General features: G+C 35.5%; 1 protein-coding gene across 15 annotated transcripts; it reads left to right on the top strand.

The window, feature by feature from the left end:
• The first annotated feature begins 18 nt into the window (after positions 1–18).
• Positions 19–27,984, top strand: APC4 (Transducin/WD40 repeat-like superfamily protein). Of its 15 annotated transcripts, XR_016046403.1 has the most exons (22): positions 19–188; positions 301–377; positions 470–581; positions 2,013–2,104; positions 3,906–3,989; positions 5,383–5,622; positions 6,277–6,357; positions 8,059–8,219; positions 9,462–9,622; positions 9,750–9,850; positions 9,935–10,009; positions 12,428–12,607; positions 13,198–13,280; positions 13,425–13,523; positions 13,968–14,072; positions 21,295–21,436; positions 21,726–21,953; positions 22,038–22,193; positions 22,547–22,628; positions 23,178–23,285; positions 23,743–23,805; positions 24,288–24,733. XR_016046403.1 is itself a non-coding variant. In XM_088854409.1 (21 exons), the coding sequence occupies exons 2-20, from the start codon at positions 309–311 to the stop codon at positions 23,270–23,272; spliced, it is 2,346 nt and encodes a 781-aa protein (XP_088710535.1). In that variant the 5' UTR covers positions 19–188; positions 301–308; the 3' UTR covers positions 23,273–23,285; positions 24,288–24,733. The 15 variants fall into 15 exon arrangements, 7 of the variants coding, with proteins under 7 accessions (XP_088710535.1, XP_020523761.1, XP_088710536.1 ...); XM_088854409.1 differs by lacking the exon at positions 23,743–23,805; XM_020668102.2 differs by having other exon boundaries at positions 23,743–24,733.

Raw genomic sequence — 27,984 nt, 5'->3', positions numbered from 1 at the left:
CTGCTTGGTTGAAGAGACGCACCAGTACTCGAGGGTCCGGCTTGAATTTTACGCGAGGGAGCAGATACACAATAACATTCCGCGGGAGCAGCGTTTCTTTTCCAAACTCTATTGGCGCCGTGGTAAAAGCCTGAGACCCTATCCGTAGCCGGCAGTAAGCAAATCAAAGGCGTCGACTCTCCCGCCAAGTGACCCTCTCTCTCTATTCATCTCCCCCTTACCTCTCTCCATTTCCCTCTCTCTCTTCCCTCCTCCCCCTCTCCCTCTTATGATGCCTTTGCGCTAACCCTAAAATTGCAGGCTTCCCCATGGAGACTGATGAAACCAGTGAGGCCATTCCATTTCAGTTACAGGCTGATAAACCGATCGCATCAGAGGTTGGGTTTCCGAGACGCTTTTTCCCCTGCATATGTGCTGATTCAGTTGAACTCAACCTTTTTGATCATTCTGTTTTGTTGTTTTTTTGAAGATTAAAATTGCTGAATGGAACCCTGAGAAGGATCTCTTGGTGATGGTCACCGAGGACTTGAAGATTGTTCTTCATCGGTTCAATTGGCAGAGGCTCTGGACCGTTTGTCCTGGTCTCCCCCTCTCTCCTATATATCTTTTTCCTTTCTTTTATTTTGGTAGATTTGAAGATGGCTTCCTTGCCATCTCTGCATAATCATTTGGGGTTTCCTTCGCAATTGGTTTCCTCAAAAGTGTTAGCTGTGTGTTGTTTGACTCTTTCTCTCTCTCACTCTCTCTCTTCCAGTTTATTCCTTTTTGCTCCATCAAATTTGTATTTATTGCCAGGGATTATGTTTATTTGAGGAGTTCTAGATTGCTTACTTGACCATGCATTTTCTTAACTTTTGGGTTTTAAATTAAGGTGCAATGGGGCACCTCAGGCCACTCTAATTTGAACTTGATGACCTAACATAAGATTTTCCCCAGATTGAACTCTCTGAGCATGTTGATATGAATTTGTGGCTAACCAGACAAGATGTCGCATATTGATGCAGTCTTTATTGTTTTACATTGCGAATGATCTCTTAGACATTTGTGTTGTTTATGTTGCTTTTCCGCCAGATCAATCTCGGAGTAGAAGTATCCAAAGTTTAGCCAGAAAACAAATTATTTCAAATTACTTCTCACCCTATTGCCAGACAAGATTAGCACTATTTACCATTCACAGCTGAGATTTCAACTATGAACTGGTTTTACTGCTACTTCTAGTTATTTGCTTTATCCTATGTCATGCTTGTTTTGTCTTTTCTCATGTTTCTAGTCATAGTTGAACTGTTAGCCAATTTTCTTTACCAAAAGGAAATGAAAGAGTAATCATGCATGCACATGTGGTCCACAAAGTAGATGAACCTCATGCCCCCAAAAAAAGCAGATGAACCTTCATTTTTGTAAAACTAACTTTTATAGTACAATGTATGGTTTGCATATTGTTTTCTTAACATTGTAGGTGGATTTGGATGTTAGGAAAGAAAACTCCAGTTTATTCATAAAAATGTTTTGAAATTTGAATGCAAAAATCTCTCATCTGTGGTGTTAGGATACTTATTTTGATGTATGATGAAATTAAATGATGCATGATAAATTGCATGTGGAGATGATAAAGAAAATAGTATCAGTTGTTATAATGGAATGGAATTTGTTTCAAATTATTTATTTAAATTGCTTCTGAAAACTGAATGGACCATTTCATCTTTGCTATTTAGTTTCATAGAATTGGCCATAAGATAGTGTACAAATGGATTAATGGCTGTGGAATCATTTGAGGCAGATGGTCGTATAGAGATTTTTTTTTTAAAAAAGCCATTTGTTTTGTCTTGTTTGCACTAACTTCGTTGCTTTCAAATTTATACTTTCTTTACCAGTCAAAGGATACCAACAATTGAAGGTTGAACCTAATTGCCATTTCTCAATTGGGAAATCAATAACTTTGTGGTGTATTGATGGTTTTCTGTTTCTTGCTATCGTGGTTCATTTTGGTTGTCTATTTCTTTGATATTCTTTAGGGAGGGGCATTACATCTATCTGTTGGCGCCCTGACGGTAAAGTAATAGCTGTTGGACTTGAAGATGGAACAATTTCACTACATGATGTCGAAGTGAGTTATCTTTGAATGCTTTTTTATTTTGTTTTTCTGTGTTGCAATATTGTCTATGGTTTGTTCTTTGGTAAGTAAGTAACTTTTTATGGTTGGTCGTGACTGTTGCTATTGCTATTGATCGATATCTAAGCCACATATTTCTTTCTTTTGTTTGATTGATTGATAAGTTGAGGAGTTAGGTAACATATAGTTGCTTGGCATTGGCATTTGTACCAAATACTGCTGAATATGTTACTTGGTATTGGCATTTGTACCAAATACTGCTGGATTTGTCTCCTAATGATGAACTATTATCTGAAGTGTAGCCAAAGAAAAATCAGGAATTAAAGTGTTACTTGAAGGAAGTTGGTTCATGGATTTGAGAAATGAGTTAAAAAATGGAAATTTGGTACTGTTCAAATAGGGATGAGTGTTGATAATCAGTTAATATGGCCGTAGGTACTGTTCAAACATATTTTTTAATGCTTTCAGTGTTATTTTTTTTGTTGGTTTAGAAAGTACTTAGATGAAACCAAAGTATCATTTATTAGATTAAAAAAATGCAATATAACAGAACCAACACATACTTGCATTGCCAACTTCTTGGCTATATTGGGTCGCTATTTTCTTATTACCCACAGGATTGTTATAAAAAAACTAGCTGAAATCTTGAAACAGCAAAACATTTTCTCTCGCAAACATTTAAAAATGAAGACTTATATAATTGAAGTTTGAACAGTTGATATGTTATATTTTCTAAAGGGAAACTTTGGGCCAAGTATTTTTTCTTTAGTTAAAATAAGTGCGCTAACTTATGCAGTTATACAAATGAGGGTCTTGGGACTTCCTCTTTTCCTTTTTTTTTTTTAATATTTTGCAAACTATGAGCTCTGCTGAGATTTAGCAGAGGTCCTTTGGTTGCTAACGGTTTTCTTCCTTAAATTGGTGCTGTGTATAGCCTATACAAGATATGAGAAGCTCAGTAGGCATGCAGTTAGTGGTGCTTGAGGTTGTTGTAAAGCTTACACGTAATTCACATTTTCAATAAAAATGTTCACTGATACATATGTTAGGTACATAGGTTTACTCTCGGTTTAATAGATGAAGTAAAGGGGGTAATGGGATATGGTAAACTGCAATGATGTCTAGCTCGTCAGAGCGAAATAGAAATATTACCTTAAAAAAAAATTGTAATCTATTGTTTGCAGCAATGGTCAGATAAATGCTTCCATTACAAATTGTTCACATAAGTGTACCTCGTTTCTTTTTCCTGACATATAGTTAGCTTTGTACCTATGGGATTCTTTAGCAGATTACTTAGTCTGTACTATCGAATTAATTATTTGGGATTACTGTGAGGTGTGAGTCATGGATTTGTTTTTTTTGTCCATATTGGTATTTGCTTTCTTCTTGTTCATATTGGTATTGGCTTTTTGGATTGTGGCAGTATTCTGTATGCTGGATCAGAGTTCTTTATATCAGTGTTGTTCTTTTGTCAGCTCTACCCTTCACAAACTTGCTTTTCCTGAGAGACTAAGCCATGGTCATTTCTTGTATTTTGGTTCTATTTGTGTGCGTGAATGTTTGCATGCACGTGCGTGTGGCTGCATTACATATTATTTTACGTATGATTGATACATATGAGTTGATTATGCAACATTTTTGTTGATTTTTTGGAAATCACTTGGTTTACCTAACTTGAAATATACTTCATTCTATCTGTGGGAAGAAACTGCCTTTTCTTATGTATAGCAAGTTGATAGTTTTTTTCTTTTTTATAATGGCAATTTGATAAATAGTTATTTTGTGCACACTACAGAATGGAAAGATGTTACGGAGCACCAAATCACACAATGTTGCTGTAGTTTGTCTTAATTGGGAAGAGGAAGGACAATCACTTACGGTATGCATTGTGCACAAATCTGATTTTTGAATTATACTTATATTGCTTCTTATTTTTCATATCTTTATATGAAAATCAGCATAGCATGTGAAAATTGTCCATTCCTTATTAATTGCAGTTGTTTATTTGTATGCTTGTATATCGCACCTTGATCTTCTTGCTAGGTTGTGCCATTAACTGAGTATTTAAGTAAAAAAATGCAGTTTTGTTTGCAAATGTAATTACAGCTCATATACACGCTCAGGTATGGCAAGCACCAACACTAGTCAAAGTACAAAATACCCATGGGATGCACATTAATACTCCAACATATACAATATGAAAATCAGCATAGCATGTGAAAATTGTCCATTCTTTATCCTATTCTGTTGCTTCTTTGTCTGCCTGTATAGACCAACATGATCTTTCTTGCTAGGTTTTGCCAAATGAATTGAGCATTTAAGCAAAAAAAACACAGTTATGTTTGTAAATATGATTTTAGTTCATACACAAGTTCAGTAATGGCAAACACCTAACTGCTTTAATATGCCAAAGTACAAACAACCCGTGGGATGTTTTAGTGTTTCAAAAAGCACTTGGTGGCACCTAGGCGGTCGGGGCGATCCAGGCTGCCCAGTAGAAAATTTTTGTTTTTTGGGTTTTCTCTCTCTAAAATAGCCTCTAATGGGTTTTAGGTTTCAAATGAACCTAAAACCCACAATTTTTCCCCTTTAGTATTAAAAAAATAACCCCAAAATACCCTCAAGGAGCCACATTTCTGCCTTTGGGTGGGGCACAGGCCCTTGGCAGACGCCTAGGCGGGTTCAAGCGGGCACCCAAGGATATCTGTGTAGGCGCTGGGCGGTCCGCCTTGTGAAACTATGGATGTTTATCAACACTCCAACATGTACAATAAGACCAAACCACCCATGTACTATAATCAATTTGACCTACCTGGAAATATCATTGATTCATTAAGCAGTGACAATTTATTAGTTAATGACTTGCATTTGACTAAAGTTATCTTCTATGTAATGAGGTATTTACTCTGAAGAAGAATTGACAGCTCTAGGAATAGAGTGATGACGAGTGAAATGATAAGTTGTCTTTATATCGGTTGTGCCTGTACCATGAGATTTGGTACTAACTGGACAACCTTGATGTTATCTGCATATAGTACTATCTTGAAGCAATGCATGGAGCAATATAATCTTGCCTCATATAATTAACGTAGCTCAATACTTGGTCTCTGTTGTAATCCGGAATTCTGTAGCTTTTCTGGCTTCTCTATGAAATTGTGTGAGAACCAAGGGACACAATATTGTGTGGTAGATCTCCTCTTATCCAGGCAACCGATACAATTTGTGTCAACATACTGGATCTACTTCATGATTATTTCCATGACATGTTTCAGGATGAACCAGGTGCAATCTTCACTTATGAGGACAGGACACTGCGTTTTTTCCCTCCTGCTCCAAGAGTTCCTCAAATACCTGGGCTGGGTTCTGGCGTTGCTGGATCAGTGGAAGAGCATGAAGATTCATTTCAAGAATTGTCTAGTTCATCATGTCAAAGATTTAGTATTCTATGCAGTGGAGATAAAGATGGCAACATTTGCTTCAGCATATTTGGGCTTTTTCTAATAGGAAAGTTGGTAAGTTCACCTATATAATATTTTATTTGAAGGAACATTTCTATAGGATGTTTATTTATTATTACACTACTTTGTTAAACAATAATTGTGCATGTCTCTGGGTTGACATATACTTGAAGTATTATGGAAATAGTAGTTTTCAGAGAGGTTGATATCTGTAATTGAAATCCATAGATATATGGGATTTCCAATGTAATTCTATGTTGCTCTCTCCATGTTGTCAACTAGGAAATCTTGAAAAGATAGACTGCGCATTGAATGTGGCAATGTTATATGAGAAATCTGACTGTTGTATTTGTTGGATTCTAAATGTATCACATAATACATGGTTGCTAATGCACTTATGGCCTGTTTCGCAGGTGGGTGCAACTAATTTATGTTGGGGTTATTTGGTAGGAAATTGGAAGTCTTATACTTTGATAGATGTTGGGGGCTTCATGTGCATCCTTGTGACTTTGTTAGTGCTTGTTTCATGATTTCATCCGCTGTCTTTTTTTATTATGTAGTTATTCTTATCCAGATCGAAGTCAAATTTAACCATTGGAAATTTTGCTTATTGTGCAGATGTTTTCATTTTGATTATGTTTGCGGTCTGGCTTTTATGCACTTTTATTTCCCATTGATCTTTGGCTTACTCGGGTTATATGCATTCAGAGTGTGCGGGAACTATCTGTTCGCATGTTTTCTCAAGTCAATGGGACCACATATCGACTCTTGAATGCTTCTGTATACAAGGTAGAATCTTATTAATATCCTTTCATATTTATGTTTAATTTAGTGTAAATATATGTTAATATATATGAGCTGTTTTGTTTCTTATTTTAGTTTCTTTCTAATTCCACTTTGGTGCTTGTCCTTCATCATTGACTTCACAAATGTCGTTCTTTTTCTGCTTAATATAAATGGTGGATATGGCATGAGGAATCATGTAGTCATGTTTTTGTGTTTGTGGAGTTATTTAGTATTTTCAACCATTTGGATTACTGCTCTTAGCCCTTTGCATAAAGGAATCTTCAAGTAGAACTTTGTGACAATGTTATCATATTTGCTTCAGAGTCTGTTTTGGCCACGAAAGGGAAGTGCTTCGGCTGTTTTTCCTATCCAGGGGAAGATTTTGTGTGTATTTTTAATAATAAAAAAATGAAAAATTACGTCTAAAGGAGGCAATTTATTGAAAAACTTAAATGGAGTAATATTTTCCAAATTGTGACCATTTAGGCATATTTCAATATTTTAAACTGTTTCTGCAAATCCTAAGCATACTTTCAATATATTTTTTTTTTTCATATTATTGAAATTTCAGGCCTGGATTTGCTTTGCTTTGCTTCGGTTTAGGGGTAGAAGCCAAAGTCTTAGGCCAAAGCAAAGCAAAAATTTGACAGCATTGATATGCTTCACTGGCCAAGGGTAGAGTAGCAATTGTTGTAGAAGGCAAAAAGCATTTATTAACTTTTGTGGGTTATGACATCACACATGGCACATTTAACTCTTGTCTCTTTTCTTCATCGTCTTCATTTTTCCTGTGACTGATGAGTTCCATTAGTTGAAAATCTTTCTACCAATGGCTTTGGGCATTATGTATCCAAAAACATTAAGTCGGTTGATGAACTTCATCTTACCGAGGGTATTGTAACTTAACCATATAAATTTTGTATATTGTTAGGTTTGCAAATGATAGTTTCTGGTTGACTGCCATTAGGTTGTTCAGTTACTTATGCATTTACATAGAATACTTGGGTAAAATATTCTCGTATCAAATAAGAAATGACAAGATTAATTATAACGACAGAGACAAGAATATTTTGAGGGACATATTCATCCCAGTGCTCCCCATCAAGCTGGCTCATGGATTTCTATCATGTGCAGCTTGTTGAAAATATCCTTAACTCCAACATATCTGTCACTTGGAATTTTTGCCAATAACTATGACCTAAGTCCTAGAGGGGTGTTATCCCTTTTAATTGTGCTTCCAATGATCCTAATATTGCATGGGTTGCACATAGTTATGTGAAGAATCTTGAAGTGAAGAATCTTGAAGTGTAGTGCACTTGTATGTAATCTTACCATATGTTGACTCAGCTTTAATATTTGCTCTTTCATATGATTTGGTACATGGACTACATAAATAATTAGATATTTTAAAATCATATTTTTGGTGAAAAAAAGAAAGCTGGCAAAGCCAATGGGTTGAATCAATGTTTTTTTCTTTTTATTTACTCCCCAAGTTCTTATTAAATTTCACAATTGATGAGGCACATGGGCATAAAGAGATCTATCTAAAAAGCTAGGAGTTTTTGTTGTTTTATGGGGTTAAGTTATTCTTGGCATGGGAAGGATCTCGTTTACTTGTCTGCTCAAAGCAGTGGATTATATTTCTCTCTTTTAAAGATTTTTGGTGCTGGGAAATTGATGGGATTGAATTGACTATCCAACTAGGTGGCTTTCTCAAAGAATCTGCACCAATTGATTGTGCTATGCTTTGGAGAGTTGATTGGTAATGTAGCAGGGCAGAATGATGAACCTTTCTACCCAGAAAAGCATGATGCACCACCTGGATTGCATTGTTTGCTTGTTGACACTTCTATATTTCGAAATAGGTGAGCACCTCTTTGCTTAGGGCTTTAATTTTTGGTTGCAGATCCATGTTCTCCTGTGTTTGCTTTTTCTTTTCTTAAAATTTCAGCACTTTTTGACTTGTATGAAGTTGTTCTCACACATAACTAGTTTTATATTCTTCGTGATTTGTTACCATTCCTTTCGGTATGGCATTTTGGATCTGTAGTTTCAGCTCTAGAGATTTGTTGTCTACCTTATTTTTTTTCTTCTCCAATTTATATTTGAGATAACTACATAATTCTGTGGTAAAGCCAAATTGTGATTCAAAGTGGCTTATCAATGTGCGAGGAAGTAAACCTTTTAATGAGAGTTAGATAACAATCCCATATATGAATGATGTAAATACCCTTGTAAAACAACATGACACATATACTCCTAAATAACCAAAGAATACACGGATCAAGATACACAAAACAATAAGTGCATCTAATCTCTCAACTATGTTTTCTATTTCTTACTAATGTGTGCTAGAGAAGCAAACAAGGTGCATTCACTTGTGTGAGAAGGTGTTGGGGAGAAGTCTTTTTCCATGGGGGAACTGTTTGATCATTGAAGTGCATTTTCCAGGTTAGGTGCCACTTCGTGTTTTCCCTTGATGTTCCTTGCTTTCCCATTGTTACTCAACAGCAAGAAAGGAGGATCTGAGATCTCTACATGTTTTGTTCATGGCGAGGATTTCTTTTGCATAATTCTTCGTGATTGAAGCAAATGATTTGGGTGCCCTGTTGTAACATATCTATATGATAATCTTCGATTGATTTGCACTACACATTAAAGCTTTTGTATTGGCTTTAAGTATTTTACATTCATGGTACAGCAAATAGCATGAATTAATGGTTGAAGCTGACTGAATGATTTAATGGTTGAAACTGACCGAATGAATTTACTCAACAAGGCTTTGATATGCCGTGTGGGATTTTTGGTATAGTATTTTTATATTTGGCCTTTATTTTGTCCTTTTGGGTTGAAAATTTTGCAACTTGTCGTGTTCTTAACTCTCTTAATGATTTAAGTTCGGTGTGCTAGGTTTATAATAAATAAGATGCAGTGTTTAATGCCTGATTAAAAAATAATGTGGCTCTAAATGATTGCTATTACAGTTTCAGATGATGTCTTTGTTGATGCTGTTAATTCTGGATGCATTAACCTCAAAGGATGAAAAAATTTAAGTTATTATTCTACTTGCAACCTCACTCACGACTCTTTGGCACATTTGCTTACAGGAAAAATGAGCTCCATCAAGTTGCCCAACAAGCTTCAAACATTGAGGAATTGATTGAGGTTGTTCGGGCTTCGCTTTCAGTAATGCATAAACAATGGTCTGATGCCATGCATGCATTTCATGAGAAGTTCCGTGCTCTCTCTTCACTAATTATTGATCATGGTAGCTACTGATAACTTTGTTTATATTAGGAGATAGCCCTCTTTTCTTCTATAACATTTGTGATATAATGTTAAGGTTATTATTTTTATTTTTCTCTCCTCAGACTAATGGTCATTGTTTTCTGCAGGACTAAACTCTGCTTCTCAAGAAGAGTTGCTTAGCCTTTTATTTGGTGCTCGAACAAACCCTGCTGTTCATCAATTTCTGGTTACCTCTCTTGGTGAAGTGGTATTTTTTTCCTGTAATATTGTCCATTCAAAACTATTTTCACTACCTTACTGTTGTTGTGGTATTGACTTTCTATTTTTACAGGGACTGAAACGGTTGGGTAAGGTTGTTGATAGTGCTGGCAAGGAGCTGCATATTGTAGTTCGTGAGCATCTCTTGGTGTGATACATCTCTTGCTTTGTATATTATTTATTGGTTTCGAGATCTTCTCCAAGCACATAATTGAGATGTTGCACTTAATGTTTTCTCTGCCTTTTAGATGAAATTCTAACACCTTGGCCAATACTATTATGGTTAAATGAGTAATGGCTATAGGTTCACCTCATTATCTTTGTGTCGAGTGATGATGATAGGCATTTAATTTTCGTCAGTGATGCGTCACATCTTGGATTGAATCAAATGTTCCATAGTCTTAATTTTAGCGCAACTATTGACCTGAAATAGGTTTTTTGCTTAGTATGGTTGGGAATAAGCAGATTGTAGTTGTGTTGTGGACTCCATCATTTTGAATTCAATATGCCTTTTCCCTGCTTTTCTGTATCTTGGTTTTGAGCATGATTTAGAAAATATGCATTGGCAAATTTCAATATGATGGGGATTGCCTTATTGGGACTGTGATTCTTGTCGATGCGAATCTGAGAATGATGAGAATTACCTTATCGGGACTGTGATTCTTGTTGACGCCAAATTATTTGAGTATGATTATTTTTTGCTCTGAGTTCTATCCTATATATTGGATATACAGCTTGGGGTCCTGAGGTGGTGGAGTTCTATGTTTTCTTTGTCCTTTACTGATTTGTAAATTGTAAATTTCATTTATTGATGGAGAAAAAGATGTTTTATGTTGATGCATTATGGAATCTTGCCCCACCTATCTATTCCTTGTCTCTCTATAGTTATCTTAGGGGTGGAAAGGACTTCAGTTTGAGGACGGTTGCAGATTTTAATGTCATGTTTACAAATATTTCACCATGTTTCAGGTTGCGTAGTGATTAATTTATTGCTTGAATATCAGTGCACCATTAGTTTTTAGAAACTTGTGGCGCGAAGAATATGTTAGAAGGTAAATAAATATCACTGAAAGTATTATACTCCCACAGGAGTAAAATGTGCATTTGCTCCCTCGGGCAAAACTGTAACTATGAGAGTTTTAAGGACTCCAAATTTTGGGGATGGAAACTGCTCAACCTAGTGACCAACCAAAAAAAAAAATTCAATATATAACCTGGAACTGCTTGAAAAAAATCACGCCCTAGGATTGCACATAGATTATTCAAATTTTGGACATGTAGATCCAGGTATTTAGGTATTCAACATTCATCTTTTTCCTTTTTAGAATATAAACATCTACTGATTTTAAAGTGGATTCCAAAACTTCAGATCAACAAAAATCCTCCTAAGTAGGTCATTTGCTAAGGGAGTAGATGTAAATTATGCTCCTGCGGGAGCATAGCATACATGCAATAAATACAAAATGCCTTCTTAACATCTTCTAATGGATATCGAAGGAGTTTATGTAAGGTATAGTTGGATGTTTTCTGTGTTTTGAGGCTTAAATTTCTGTGATCAGTGCCATGAGATCCGTGATGAAGTCAACACTTGATAAAAAATGCATTCAGTGGTTCTCTAGCTCCCTTGGTTCCTGCACTCTCAAGTATCATGTTGGTCATGAATCACGATTGCAAGTGTATAGCGCTTTAGGGATATGTGTATTAGTATCTGACATGGATACACATCTGTAACACCAACTCAAAATTGTTTTTTCCGGCAACACATCTGTATATCATTTAAAGGGAGTCGGGATTTGAGAGTTTAAGAGAAACTGCGTACTTTAGTTATTTAATATTATTTCGAAAGAAATGCAGGAAGCATAGGTGCCTATGTCTCTAAAGTGTCAAGCATGCATGTGATTCTTGGGATGTCAACAGGAGCCTGGAACCATGGACATGATTGTCCAAGTTACATTCAAAGCGTAGTAAATTACTTAATTTTTAATAAATGGAAAGAATACTATAATTTTTTGATTCATTATATAAACAATTACAAATGCTCCAGATGATGGCATCATATAAGTATAATGTACATATCACTATCAATAATACAATTGTGGGTCATCCCATAAATCTAAATTTTAGATGGCTGAAGCTTCTTTCTGATGATTTTTTATTTATGATGTGTCTTTTAATGGGATAGAAGGGGGTGCATCAAATGAGGAAAAAGATGGTTCTTTCTTGTTCTATTCTGTTTATTGTTGATGGCTTAGTGAGTATATGTAAATATGCTTTCTGATACTTGTAATATTGCTTGCTATTGTTCCATTTTTAAGTTTTACGTAGCATTGGGATTTGTTTGTTTAGGCTTCAGAATGTTATTCAAGTTAATATATCTCGTCTGCCAATTCTCTGTTGTGATCAATTCTACCTAATATGATAATCAATGTAGCCAGTTCTATTTTGCAATTTTGAAATTGCATAGTTTTTGGTTTATAAATGTTTGTGCCGGTTTGTTAAATCTGGAGTATAGTTTTAGGAAAGGTTACATTGATGAAAGATGCTTTTTTCCCTTTTGTTTTGGCAGCCTGCAGCTGAAATGATTGGATTTAGGATTGGAGAGTTAAAGGGGCTTTCAAGATGGCCTGCACGTTTTCAGATAATTGGACTTGATGAGAAACTTATTGATCGGGCTACAGAAAATGCAGGAATGTTCCTTGTACAGGTTGAACGGCTCCTGAGGATCCTTTCTGTCTCATTATATCAGGTTTTGTATATTTTACTTCCTTTCTTATGGTTTCCCTCCTGTTTCTTTTATGGGTTGTTTGGCTTTGAAATTCTAGTTTCACTTCTTAAAAGAAATTATCTGTCTTTTTCTGTGTTGTTTAGTAGTCGTTTCATGCCACAATCTGATTGTTGAATCATGATAACTTTGCTGTTTGTGCGGTTGTTATGTAATGTTACGTCGTATTCTTGGTCACCGTCTCTTTTCTTTGAAACCTTTTCCATTTTCGTTTATTTCTATTTTCGTTTATTTCTTTCCGGGCCATATTATTTTCTTCAGTGTGCAATATAATTGAAGTTAAAATGCAATTGGCCGTATTATTTTCTTCAGTTTGGCCATACTATTTTCTTCAGTTTGCAATATAATTGAAGTTAGAATGCAATTTCTGCTTCTTGTATTGTGCTATGTGCTATTTCAGTTCTCTTCTTTTGTTTTTGTCATTATTTGAATGCTTCCTTTTGCCTTATTGTTTTGTATCTTATCATTTCAACCAATTATGTATTCAATTGCAATCATACTGTTTATCTCTGTCTTTGTTGTGGCTGACCCACCACATATTTTCTGTCCTCCAGTTCCAAAATTTTTTTACCTGGCTTACAAAATCTATAAAGCTTTTAATGTCAGAACCAAGTGATCAGCTTCCTCAGTTTAATAGGTTAGACCTTCTCTTATCAGATTATGTCTTGGCCTTCATTTACTTTGTCACTTGTATGTACTTTCTCTTTCACGGTGTTTCGTTCGCTTATTCTGTTCCATGTACTTATGTCGTACTCACTTCTTTACCTTTTTGTGATAACAGTGAACTTGTAATAGTATTCTTGAGGACCCTTTTCAATCATGACCCTTTAGGAAAGCACTTGGAGCTCTCCAGTGAAAAGCACACAATTGAACTTGATTCGTATGTATTTGCCTCAACTGAAAGGCTGTGATCTGTGCTGCTTGGCTTCTAATTCATCTCTTTACTTATTTTTAATTTTTGTTGTAAGTGGTATGGGAATTCTTTTTTTCATTTCTCAGCTTTTACCAAATCATGTAAGTTTTCATGGATAGGGTTCATATTACATAATGTGCAACTTTGAACTACTTTACTTTCCTTCTCATCCTTGGGTTTGACCGTTTGACGTACGTAACTGTAGGAATTGCCTCACACGTCACGAACAGAAAATCTTGGAATTTGTGTTTATAATTGAAAGAAGATGATGGATTTTCATCTTAGAGACGAGGAAATGCTGTAACTGCATAGATACATCTAACTCCTTGTAGAATATCTGAGGAAACTTGTAATAGTATCAGGTGTTAAGTTGATTTAGTTAGCTAAACTGAAATCATACTTGTTTTGTAGGGATACCATGCAAAGAATGGAAGAACTCTCAAGACTTGGGGGATTTTCAGATACCAAATTTTTACAAAGGACTTTAGCTGAGGAGTTTGATCAATTGCAAGTGAGGTATACTGTATTATTTTTAAGTGAACATACATATACGGTACTTATTAAGAAAAAAATATGTTGAAGCTATGTTAGCAAAAGTTTTATCAAACATTTTTTTTTGGGTTTGGCTTGCTTACTGCAATAGAGTAATCCTTCCCTCTGATTATCCCATGGGCCTATGCAGCTTGCCATCACGTCATAGTAATAATATTTTTAGCACACCTCTTACTGATGGTTTTCCTTTGTCAAATCAATGTTGTCTTTTAATTTTACTTTGCTTTATTGGAAAACCAAGTTTCCTTCGTTAAGCGTATGCCCTGATGCCTTTTTATTTTTTATTTTTATTTTATCTTTTGCTGTAATATATTCATAGTGCTGGATTTCATCTTCTATCGTGTTGCACTCTTAGTCTTGTGTATTCAGTTGTTTCCCTTATCGCTACTTTGCTTAGATCCCTACCTATTGCTGTCACATAGCACTTGCCACTGTGATTGCCTGTTTAATTCAAGAAGGGTGGCTACAAGGTGGGAGTTCTTGTACCATTTTGTTGTTTTTTCTTTTTTTTTTCTGTATTTCTTACTACTGGATATTATTCTTTTCTAAAATGTCTTTTTTCTTCATGCAAAAGGAGTTCAGGAAATTAAATCCGGCCTTCTTTCGATCTTAAACAAGCAAATATTCAACTATAATAGAGGAAAAAATATGGTTGTAAATCAAGCCATGGAGAGTAAGACACTATCTTTCTTTATTCATAAACAAATTATCTACAAAAATATTCTTTTCCCAGTCTCTCTACATAAGCTTTCCTTTTTATACAAGAAAATAAGACCTTAAAGAAAGAAAAAATACTAAACATAATTTTCTCTCTCCCCCACGTCTCTCTCCCCAAGTAATTCTCTCTCTAGATCATGCAAACCCAATAACTTCCATCCGATGAATGTAGGAGCCCCTTTTCCTCACGTTATCTACTTTGCTCCCGTGGACCCTTATCATATCCATCATCCCATAAAATATTTCTTTAAGTCTCTAACTCCCCTAGATCCTCTTTTATAGGAAAAATCTCTACTCCCACTAAATTAGGCTCTATGTGACTTTCCCATAGGATTAGGAAATCAACTAAATCAAGAAATTAAGCTCTACGTGACTTTCCCATAGGAATAAGAAACTAACTAAATCAAGAAGATCTCTCCTATTCCTAAAGAAAGGAAAATATTGTAAAATGACTACCCAGCCCATAATAATATATAAAAATCCTGATTTAACCCCTCACTACCAATCCCTCAAATTTAACCCAACAATCATAAAAATAAAAATATAATAGTAAAAAAAATAAATAATGTGATGTGATTTGTATCATATTCCTCAGGTTGGAAAAGAAACTCGTCTCAAGTTTTTGTTGCGGCATCATTGACCTCCCTTAACTTATGGTGACGTCCAACATCTTCACGCAAATGTTCTTTGTAAGGCATGAGATTGAACATTCTAAAGAATGAAGAAATTCTCCATCCACCTGGCCATTCCCAAGACAAACATTCAAATATATTCAAATACTGGTCCACAAAATATGCTCTTCGACTAATTGTATCGATCGATTGATTCCCTACAAAAGAAACATTTTTCTTTCAACCGGCTTTCTTCTTCTGAGGCTGCTTCTTTGTCTTGAACTCTTGTGAAAACCATGCCTTGAGTTTTAGGTCATCAATTTGCTTAGAAGTTTGCAACTCTTGTTGTAGATCTGACATGATCCTCGTCGTTTCATTGTATCCCATTCCCACGAGGCAGACATTACTATCAAGACATGCAACTTTCAAGGTAGTTGACATGGCTTTGCTAAAGCTTGTGTAGCCAACTATCACATCAATCGTCTTAAAAAGCTTGTTAAAGGGTGAATTCCATTGTGTAATTTCTAGAGGGGATTTTCCTTGCAATGATAGCGAAAAAGCACGTGACCATCTTTGGTTTTAGTAATTATTAAGCCAATGTTTTGTGGAGAATAATAACAATGAAAAACTGTATGAGTTTTTGTACTCCCCTTTGAAAGTTATCACCAATATCCTCCTTGCATTATCCAACCATACAACTGGCCTGTGTGCAAATACTTTGTCGATCAACACCAAGGGCTTCAAGCACACATCCAATAAACCCTTCCCATTCACAGTGCAAACCAAAAAGTAGATGCTTAAAATTCATAAGATTGTGCCTAAGCTGACAAGCTTCCCCCAGGAAAGTTTTAACACATCAAGAGAAATTTTCGAAACATGTGTGGCACATGGAGATGTTATCTCTACTGTAGCAAGATCATTGTCTCTTGCAATAATTTCCTCAATCTCTACATGAGCACCTTTCATGTTATTTCCTATAGGCATCAAGACTTTGATTGCAAAACCTGTCCCTTCACTTGTTGGGTCATATAAGATTTCTTCAGTTCCAACAAAGCTGACAAAGAGATGACTCATATCTTCTTGCGCACGTATAATAACTTCATTCGCCCTTTTAAGAAAACTCTCACATAGTTTAATAACTTCTTACATGAGCCAAATGCCATCAAATGGTTTTTTTCTTGGTAATTAACATCAAATCTAATTCTAGTGCATTGACCAAACATCAACATACTCTCAGCACAAATTATCATCCCCACATCTCTAGAACATCCCAAATTAGCAACATTAATAAGCAGATGCCACACAAAATGATTTTGTTGAAACCATACTTCAAAGATTTCACACTAATTATGAAATGGTTCCAATAAACGACCAAACCATCCAAATTTATTATAACCATTCCACATATCATGGTTAAGCTTTTTCAGAGCAGACAATCAATCACAACTCACCATGTTCGTACCAACACTCTCATCACCTCTACTAGACAACTCCAATGCGCACACATAATTTTTACCACCGGCACCAACGTTAACCACATCATCAACTACAATCTGGATATCATCAACTTTTTCCTTTATAAGTTGCAGAATAGAGAATTGAGCCATACCCTCCCCTTTAAAAGATTCAGGTGGAGTCTCATCACTTAATGACAACAAAGATAGTTTATGTCTGACCATCGAAAATTTGCTTTGATAAAAAACAACTATCTTGGTTTTCTCATCCAATCCCAAATCCCATTTCATTGTAGTCAGGGGTTGCTCTTTCATGTTCACAAGGAGGGAATCATTTGAAAATCCAACATTGTCTTCAACAGAAATAATGTTAGAAGTTAACATTTCCTTCTGATCAACATAATGCAGAATTTCTTCATTATCAGTTTTAAAATCCTCCATAGTTTCATCAATAAAACTACTAGGCATATCCCTAATTATCTCTTCTTTTTCAGAAGATTGATCTATAATTACATCTATTCTTTTCTCATTAGATTTAGGACCCTTTGTGTCTTTCAAAGCATCAACCTCTATAATGAAAAACTTAGGATTTTCATTTACCAAGAAATCACATGCCTTTTGTCTATTTACTTGTGTGATGCTTAGATGTTGTTGTAAGGACAACAACTCCCCAAGTTGAGGTGTCAATCTCCTAGCTTGGGATGATATGGCTCTAGGGGTCAATCTAGATGTAGAAAAATTCTTTCTTTGCACGTATCGACACTGATTTTGGTCTACTCCCCTATGCCAATGACAACGGCTTTGAGGTTGTCGGTTGCCCAACTGTTCTTTGCATTCATGCTAATGTCGATGCCATTGTGCATCGAACCCGATCAAGCATAACACCAGATCGTTCCCACTCAGACTTGTTTTATGATTTATGTCGATCTCCACTAGAACTCGCACAATATGGATTTAACACCGTAGATCTCATCTTGTTCGATGTGTGATGTTGCAATCTTTCTTTTTGCAACAATTTTTCCAACCATCTCCATCAAGTTATCGATTTTCTTGTATATTTGGTCATGTTCGGTATTCCTACGGTTGTGACCTCCACGACCATCCATCGTAGTCGCTAACCCTTTTTGAACCACGCTTGGATACCAAATGCAAAAGGAGTCCAGTAAATTAAATCCGGCCTTCTTTTGATCTTAAACAGGCAAAAATTTAACAATAATGAAGGGACAAATATAGCTGTAAATCAAGCTATGCAGAAGAAGACACTATCTTTCTTCATTCATAAACAAATTCTCTACAAAAATATTCTCGTCCCAGTCTCTTTACATAAGCTTTCCTTTTTATACAAGAAAATAAAACCCTAAAGAAGGAAAAAATACCAAACATAATTTTCTGTCTCCCCCTCACATGTCTCTTTCCCCCACGTCTCTCTCTCCCCAAGTTATTCTTTCTCTAGATCATGCAAACCCAATAACTTCCATCCGATGAATGTAGGAGCCCCTTTCCCTCATGTTATCTACTTTGCTCCCATGGAACCTTATCATATCCATCATCCCATAAAATATTTCTTTAAATCTTTAACTCCTTGAGATCCTCTTTTCTAGGAAAAATCTCTACTCCCACTAAATTAGGCTCTACGTGACTGTCCCATAGGCATAAAAAACTAACTAAATAAAAAAAGTAAAAAGCTGGGGTTAGTCCACTAGCTCATATGAACATATGAGCCCAACAATTTGGGCCGATCTGATGATCACGGATGTCCGGTAGTGTTTGAATTTTATGTTATTTTCTACAAATCCAAATCATTTGAAATATCACGGGTGTGTTCATCAAAAATAGGTGAATCTTCGAAAAATATCAAAAAAATATTTTACATGAAATAAGTAAACCAATATACCCCCGAAAAGTTTCAAGGGGTATTTTGATCATTTTATTTTTCGCTAATAATTTTTTTAATATTTTTATTAGGTGCTCCTTGATGAGAAGAACACACACCTAAAATTTCAAGTGATTTGAATTTGTAGAAAAAAATAAAATTAAAGCACTACTGGACATCCGTGATAGTCAGATCGGCCCAGATTCAATCTGGGCCGTTGGGCTCATATGTTCATATGAGCTAGTGGGCTAACCCTAGCTTTTTCCATCAAGAAATTAGTCTCTACATGACTGTCCCATAAGAATGGGAAACTAACTAAATCCCATAAGAATGGGAAACTAACTAAGTCAAGAAGATCTATCTTAATCCTAAAAGAAAGGAAATTATTGTAAAATGACTATCCACCCGTAATAATAAATAAACATCCTGTTTTAACCCCTCACACTACCAATCCCACAAATTTAACCCAACAATCATAAAAAAGAAAAAAAAAAAGAAAATAGAAAAGAAAAAAGAAAAGAAAAAAGAAAAGAAAAAAGAAAAAAAACAATGGGATGCGATTTGCATCATTTCTTCTTTTACCGTCATATGAATCTGTTCTATTGTTGTGTGATGTAACATATGTCTTATTTGATTCTTAAACAACCAATATATACGAAATCCTAAAATATAAAAACGCCCTTTGACAAATATTTCCACATCCTAGCCTTCCAAAATTATGGAACTACAATTCAAACCAAAAAACTTCAGAAGGAGCCCTTTCCACAGTCCTTTCTTCTATAGCTCTGATTCTATCTAACAAAAGGGTATCAGGTTTCAAATTCATTTTGGCTGCAGCCAATCACCTGCTCTTTTGCTACTAAAACCTCCAATATCGTTCTCCCATCTATATTCCTTCTTCTAGTAGGTTCCTTATCGACATCTGAGAAAATTGATTTCAACCTTTTCCTTGTATGTTCTCAAATTCTACTGAATACTCAAGCATGCTTCTCCTATATGTATTCCTCCTTATTTTAGGTTTCTTAGTGATACATGGTAAAATTGTTTTTAACTTTCTCCCTTTTGTTCTCAATTCTTTTCCCTACATTTAATTACCTGGCTGTAGTTCACATGGTCCCCAAATCTCAATATTGGTTCATTTAGAAAGTATCATCTCTCTCTCTCTCTCTCTCTCTCTCTCTTTATATATATATATATATATATATATATATATATATATATCATTATTTTAAAATGCTGCCGCATCAGGTGTTGTGCGCCACCCAACGCATCGCACTTTCTTGCATATGCGGTTTGAAGAGATGTGCTCGCATTACGCATTAACTGCATGAGGCCGCATAATCTGTCCGCCATTTTTTTCAAAACCCTACCCCTCGGGTAGGGCAATAAGGTCATTTTGACCTTTGAAAATGGGTGGAAAGGGTTTGGGGGTATTAAACCACCCAAACAACATTTTTTGGCCACATCTGTGGCTTTTATTAGATCGATTGAATCAAAAAAAATTTTGGCAGGACATTTTATTTGTTGAAGTTCTTCGATTTGTAATACATGATACTACAAACTAAAAGTCCATGAGGATTAAAATTTACAAATTGAAGAACTTTTCAAATAAAATTTGTAACTTTAAAGAGTTTCGTGGACTAATACAGTAAAGTTACAAATTAAATAGTTTATAAAATTTATTGATCTTCATAAATGCTCTGATATCGTAAAGTTACAACATTTTTATACAATTTATAAAGTTTATAAAAAGTATACAAATTGCGTCGAAGAACTTCATGGACTCTTTTCAAGATTAATGAGTTTATAAAATTTGTAACTTTAAAGTTTTTGGTTGTAGATTTGTAATTATAGTTGTTGATTGTTGAATGTTTTATGAAGCTATTTTCAAGTTTCTAGGCCGATGCTGCTTGGACTGCATCGAGCAGTATCGGCCCTCCCAACGCTTTTGGCTGCATCCTGCATTTTAAAACACTGATATATATATATAATCTATGTGTGTGTGCTTGCGTGCATGCATGCGTGTATGTGTGTGTGATATTAGCTTCTAAAAGGATGCTCAAGCTCCGAACCATACTTGAGTCTTTTCTCTTAAGTGAGAGCAATATGAATTACGCTAGCTTTTTTTATCAGTATATGAAATACCCTCGTTAAACTCAGTTGAAACTTGCCGAGATGAATTAGGACTCTTTTAAGCACCCTTCACATGAGCAACATGAATCATAGATGTGCTTACTTTTGGATTTCTTAAATTATCTTGTGCTAGGTCTTGTTGATTATATTTTTCACCGAATTATATTTTTTATCGAATTAGGACTCTTTTAAGTACTCATCATGGGAGCAACATGAATCATAGATGTGCTTACTTTTGGATTTCTTAAATTTGCTTATGCTAGGTCTAGTTAATTATATTTTTCACCGAATCCTTCAATGAGTTTTCTTTATTAAAAGAACAATTGTTTTTATTGTAATTTAAAATCTGTTGTATCTTTTGGAGTTGCTTGAATATTTCTTTTGCTATTCTTACACAGCTTTAGGGAGGCTACCTCGATGCCCTTCATTGCCATTTCGCAAAAGTTGCATTGTGAAGGAGTGATGCCGTTGTTCCATATTCCATCATTCCAACAGAAATATGCTTCATTCAATTCTCCTGTTAAAATGTCATACTACTTGGTATGTTTTCATCATCATCATCATCTTTAATATTACCATGTACCTTTATTTTTTGTGAGAAAGTGGAAGTTAGGCTGCCTTATCAAGTTGGCTTATACACTCTTGTAACTCTTGAGTAACTTCATCTATATGGAGGTCCTAGACCTAGTTTGCATCTGCAACTTCCTCCATATTATGCTTCAGTAGATTTTATATCATTAACATTGGTTTTCTCTGAATCTATTTATCGTTCACTTTATTTACCAATTGAGGATCTTTTTTCTGATAATATCTTACATTGCCTTTATAGGATTCTGATAGAAGTGATTCAGCATCTGGTGAATCAAGAAACGATATTTTGGATTATATCTGCTTTGGAATACCGGATGAAACTTCTTCAGAGAGTAGAAGCATTATAGGTGTAGCACGGGGATTTTCACGTGACCGTAAAAGTGTTGATATAAATAGTAGTTCAGTGGAGGTTGTATTGCTTCGTGTCGAGGATGGTTACCAATGTGTGGACCTTGCTTTGTATAAGGTATCAACCATTCAATCTTCCCTTTTATATTTTTTCATGTTTAATTTGTATCATGTACATTGAACCTTCACATGTTTGAAACAGGACTACCAGATTGTTTTGTTATTGAATGAGACTACTCTGGATGCTGAAAGCCCTGGAAAGGCATGGTTAATGATAGTTGAAACAAAGGAGCTTCCTTTTGTGTGCTTGTCAGAAGCTCTAGGAAACCTAACACTTTGGGAAATGTGCCAGTTAGAGGTATTCTATGATTGGAATTATACTGTGGTATCATTTTGCACGCTTTTGTTGATTTCCTTGAACAAAGCATGTTTTCCTTCTTTAAGCCTTCCTTTTATGCTGTTCAACTTTTATTCAAGTTTTCCCTTTGATAATTGATGTGTTTGCTTGTATTTTTTTCTTTCTATTTTTCTTTTGTACTGGTAATCATGGGGTTTGAGCCCACAACCATGGCTTGAGACAGTTTTATACATTTTGACTTGGGGAAGACAGATCTTTACTAAAATCCACTGTGAAAGCGTTACTTATATTTGGTTACAAAAGGAGAAGAAAGTTGTTGCAAATGTGTTCTCTCTTGTCCATATTGTTTGTAGGGTTCAGTTGTGGATTTGAGTAGGAAAGATGGGAAAGCTCGATGTATTCCTCATTTGGTTAGCCCTCCATTAGCAGTCAGCGGTAAGTTCTGAGTGTTGTTGTAACTTCAGTTGTTCTTTTAATTAATGTTAATCTTTTCCCTACAATGTTTCTGGGAGAATAGTGTTATGATTAGATAGAACTACGAAGAACTTTGGTTGTGAGCCTTATGACAAACATAAGATGAATCCAAGTTTATGTAGCCAAAAATTTTTGAAGTGCAAAAAGAAGTTATTAATTGTATTTTATATTTATTTTCTTCCCATTTGTTAGCTTTCTCCAATATTTACTTTTTAAATTTTTTAAGAGAAACTAAAATAAAAAACAAAAAAGAAAACTATATCCTTGAAATCTTCCCAACAATGACTTTCCAGGATTTGCATGTAACAAAATTTTACTGTTGGGTAAATTAGCGAATCCAGTATGGGTTAACTTTCTCAAGCACGCACTTGAGGTTGCAATGGATCCATCTATTTTTTCAGCTGGAAAATTAAACCTGTATGAGCCTCTTCTATTCTTTGAAGTTTGACAACAAATATTATTTGCTATTTTTTTGACAATGGAATCTCAGATCTGAATCCCTGTCTGCAGCTTCTCGAGGTGTGGCTAGTGTCTTTACATTGCGAAAGCGTGCTCTAGTTTATATATTGGAAGAAGATGAAGATGAGATTTCAGACATGGAATAACTTATTTGCAGAGGTAAGGAAAGAAAACATTTCAGTCAACAAAAAAATACAAATATATCAAAACTGGTTTTATTTATATTTCATTAACATGCTTTGGCTTTGTTCTATTTGATAACTTGGTTTTGGCTCATGGTGGGTGGGAGATATAATCCAAATATACTACTCAAATGGAAAGCAGTACGTCATGATCTCACAGGACCGTTGCTTTCCACAGAAACACTGAGCGTCATCACCATCCAATCAATGGATGCTTGGTGATGGAGGCAGTGGGGCTCACCTCTTAGGTCATGTAATGTTCTCATGGCTCCCATTCTCCATCACTGCCATCAATTGATTGGCCAGTGATAAGTCTTCCGACCTTAGCTTTTCTATGATTGTGCAGATCATCTTAACTTCTCCTACACATATGGAGGGCACATATAATATACACAAAGGTAGTACACGAAATCTTGTAACTTTTGCATTTACAGGTTCATATGGTCTACCAGGGCAGCTAGTAGGCTTGGGACTGGGTTCAGCCGAGGTCGACCCAGGTACCGCCCTTGACTCAAGATCCTTATCTTGGAAAATTCAAGGCCCAAATCACCCCAGTCTGGGCCCTGCCTGCTATGTACAGGACTGAACGATTGAGCCTAGGCTAGACTTGGTCCGGCACCGCCTGCCTAATTTGGAAAAGAAAAAAATGAGAGAAAGACTTATCATAAAAATATTAAGAAATATAAAATAAGTTCACAGAGGTTGGGTGAAAAAACAAAAAAAATGTTTCGGTTGAGTCTTCTACCCATGTAAATGAATGGCTATAACAAAATGTTGATACAAGTGGCAATCCCCAATATTATTATAAAGTCTAAATGAGTTAAGGTGGGCAAGACATGGGCTAAGCCAGTACAAGCAAATCATGGGCTATCGGGCTTCATAATGTAGACCTAAACGGCCTGCTAAATTTTTTTGCCCTGAATTTAACGCTGAACCCTGCCCAAAGGGCTGCTATTGACCTAGACCTGACTTCCGGTAGGGCTGTAGACAATTCAAGTTGACTACCAGATCCATCAAGGTCGAGGTTGGACCCATGCCCGGTTGGGTTGAGATCAAGTGGACTTGGACCTGACAAGGTACTCTACCCATATATATATCTCCCGGGTTTGTCTGGAATTGACCTGGACCCGGACCCGGACCGGTACCGGACCTTCCCGGTCCATGGGGCAGTACATTCCCGAACCAGGGTAGGTCCCAATTATCACCCCTGCCTTCAGGTTCTTCAAGCGGGCCTGCTTGGTCCATTGCATAGGCACACGACACATTTGTATGCGTATACACCAACATACATTTATAATTGTATAAGCAAGCGTTTTTTAGCTAGACTACCATGTCTGTATACATATAAGTCCTTTGCAGATATGCAAATTGTTATAATCCAAACATCTGGATACATGACTTGAGAAAGCCTGCTGATATTTGTTATATTGACTAATCTCCATCCCATATTTATGATGATATGTGAGCTGATATATAGAGGATTGAGGGAGATGGTTTCATAATTTTTCAGTTCATCTATTCCCTTGGATAAAACTTGTAGAAATATTTTCTAGACACCAAATTTGAGTGATGTATTCTCTTGAACCCAATTACCAACCTCAAACAAAAAAACATAGAACTCCCACTCTCTATGTGCCTACAAAAATTGGCTTCCCGATATTGCGTAGGAACAGTCAAGTTTTTGGATAGAATGATCTAGAATTCAAGAACTTAAAAATGATTTTTTTGTTTTTGTTTTTGAAACAATCATCTAGTGATACTTGGGTCCCAAAATTTTGAATTAAAAAATCGTCCAACAATATCTATTTTGCCTGAGGGAATACATGTTGCTCGCAGGAGCATGCTATACGCCCTCATCTGAAATTTTTCATTATCTGCTGTCTCAATTGTTCTCTGGCTCTGTCAAAAATCTGTTTTCCAAAGACATGATGGATATAGCAGGAGCACCCTGAGAGACATGGTCCACGCCCAAGACACAGCTGATACTTTATCTTATCTCAAATGTTTTATGTCATCTTTGATTTCCACTATGTTTTGACATGAAAAACATTAATTTTTATTAGCTCATAAAACCATCCTACCTCAAATGGGTAGTTCAGAGTTGGGTTTGGGTTGTAATCGATTAGGAATATGAGTAACGTTAAAAAAAAGAAGCTTTAGGGATAAGAATAAATTTTTAGATGAAAAATTTGCAACAACAAAATGGTGTGGCTAACATTGGACCTCATTTAAACGTCTCATACGTACATTCTTAAAATTAGGACAGAATGGTAGACCATGATTTGTGGAGCCGATTTTAAATAGTTGGAAAAAGGTTACGATGATTATGATGATATCTACACTCTTAAGATGGGCCCTCACTTTCATGCAATCTATGTAATACTTGAAAACTTTGCGGTTCGACCTGGAACCACCTTAGTCGAATCAGACCTAGCAAGTACCTGTTTTGATTTTCTCCCAAAATTGGGACTTGGCCTAATGCACCGGTAAGTCGCGTTAAAAACGTTATTATGAAACTGTTCTTCATAGAACGATATGAAGTTCTAAAGCCCTGTTTAAACATTGTTAAGCTTTTTGAATTTTGTTTATATATTTTTTTGGTTTTGATTTATTTCGAAAATTTGCAAGTCATGTGATTAACTCGGATACAGTGGGTAATTGGTTCAACCCCATTTCCAATTTTTTAAGCATTTCTTTTATGAAAACACTCCAGGGCAGTGTTATCAAGATTGGAGTGTTATCATGATTGGACTGGCCATTGAATCGATGGCTAGTTTATATAAGGTTGCAACTTTAGAATTGGAATTACATACGCACCTAAAAAATCCATAGGAAAAGGTTTTAATGTTGAAGAACATTCTAATTGATCATCTTGACAAAGAGATGTATGAATATGAAAAAAAAAAGATTTTGAGTTCTAAAAATAGTGTATCTTGCAACACATTATCTAGATTGTACATTTTCAAGATTTTCACAGGTTTATAGATTTACTTGATTTTAAACATTTTTGGATTTTAAAATTTGATGATTGAATATGAAAATAGATTTTAGATAATCCTAAAAAAAAGTTTACACCAAAATTCCATATTATGATCAAATTTAGAGGTGTGCCTTAATTGGATTGTTTAAGGTTGCAACCTTATAGAAACCACACCCTTTTCTAATTGGTCTGCAGGTTGCACCCTTATAGAAACCACACCTTTTTCTAATTGATCTGCTCTCTCAAAATTTTGTCTAATTGACCAAAATCGATCATGTTTTTTTACCAATTTTTGACAAAATCTAGTTTCTGGTTTGGACTTGACCCTTTTGATCGCCCTTATTGTCTGGTCTTGATAATAATGCTCCAGAGTACATAGTTTGCTAGGTATTACGGGCTTGAGCTTGGGCTACGGGCTGACTTAAAAGTTTTGCAAGGAGGCAAGCAAGTTGGTTGAGCAATGAGTAGGGATATAATGTTGAGTGAAAACAAGTAGATAGCGTGGTGCAGCATGGTGACGTACCTTGGAATTAAAGGCTAAGGATAAGGACAAGAAAGTCATTAAAACTTGCAAAAAAATCGCAGGGGTTTTCTGTACGTGCGCAAAAGTATGAAAAAGACTGCAATATTATTGAGAACGAAGTTTCGCAAAAGTAACGGAAGAATAAAAAGAAAAAGGCCCATAATGTCATGTGAATTGTACGTCGATGCAGTCACCATACTTTGACTGCATTATTAGTTTTAAGGAGGAAAATGTTTTTTTATGGTTGTGGCCTTATTAAAATAAGTATGGCCTCACTACCAATCTCATAAAAAATTGTTGTTCAAATTGATCATTCCCAATTATAAACAAATTAGGATTTCAAGCCTTATAAAAAATGTATATTATATAACATTATGGGAGTGTCCTTTTTGTCCTAAAAATAAGTATTCTTGGATCCACATTATCTTTACTTCAAATTTCATAGTTGGGTGTTAAAATTTGTCTTTAAAACCATTATGGAGATTTTCGATACCAAAAGTGCTTTTTGAAAGAAGATTTGAAGTGACATTTTAATTTGTTTTCATGAAGCCTAGGCTTTATAGACATTACATCCTAAATGAGGCCAAAAGGGATCTAAAACAGTGGAGTCCAAAGTTATTATTGAAGTATAATCTGATTTTGATGATGCTATCAAGTACTTTGCCTATGGCTTTTGAAATTATGATTGTAAACCTGTGAAAAGGCTCCACTTTCTCTAAACCTTGGCCTAAATTTAATAAAATTTAAGATGTTACTTTTGCCCTGTCACATTGATTCTATTGAATGCAAGGCTCTTTTCTTTGGTAGGGGATTGTATATCACTGGCACGAGTTACTCAATGTAGTTGGGGGAAGATGGACTAATGACGTCTCCATGAATGGTAAGACTCATGGAGCTAAGTCTTCACATTTTAATAGGCCCCATAAATGTAGATAATCATTTCATACTACTCACAGGTCACAATGGATCCCACTACACCCAGTATGACAGTGTTCCCATATAATGCAGTAATGGGAAAGCCAAAAAATTGTATGTGCTCTAAGGAGCATATCCTACATTCACTCTCTCCAGTAAAACCATGCTAGGAGTACTTTTTAGGACCTTATTCCTTGGATGTAAACTCTTGAACCCGCTATTGACCTCAAGAATAGAAAATGAAAATCGTATATAATT

Source organism: Amborella trichopoda, chromosome 12, assembly GCF_054954075.1.
Source record: "Amborella trichopoda isolate Santa Cruz 75 chromosome 12, AtrichopodaSantaCruz75HAP2 v2.0, whole genome shotgun sequence".
Taxonomy (NCBI): domain Eukaryota; kingdom Viridiplantae; phylum Streptophyta; class Magnoliopsida; order Amborellales; family Amborellaceae; genus Amborella; species Amborella trichopoda.
The sequence above is the reverse complement of the archived record's forward strand: the minus strand, read 5'-3'. Positions and strand labels throughout refer to the sequence as shown.

Coding starts and splice junctions, on each gene's coding strand:
- APC4 (XM_088854409.1), top strand. CDS start 309: ATGGAGACTGATGAAACCAGTGAGGCCATTCCATTTCAGTTACAGGCT. Junction 2,105..3,905: donor TTTCACTACATGATGTCGAA/GTGAGTTATCTT, acceptor TGCACACTACAG/AATGGAAAGATGTTACGGAG. Junction 8,220..9,461: donor ACTTCTATATTTCGAAATAG/GTGAGCACCTCT, acceptor ATTTGCTTACAG/GAAAAATGAGCTCCATCAAG.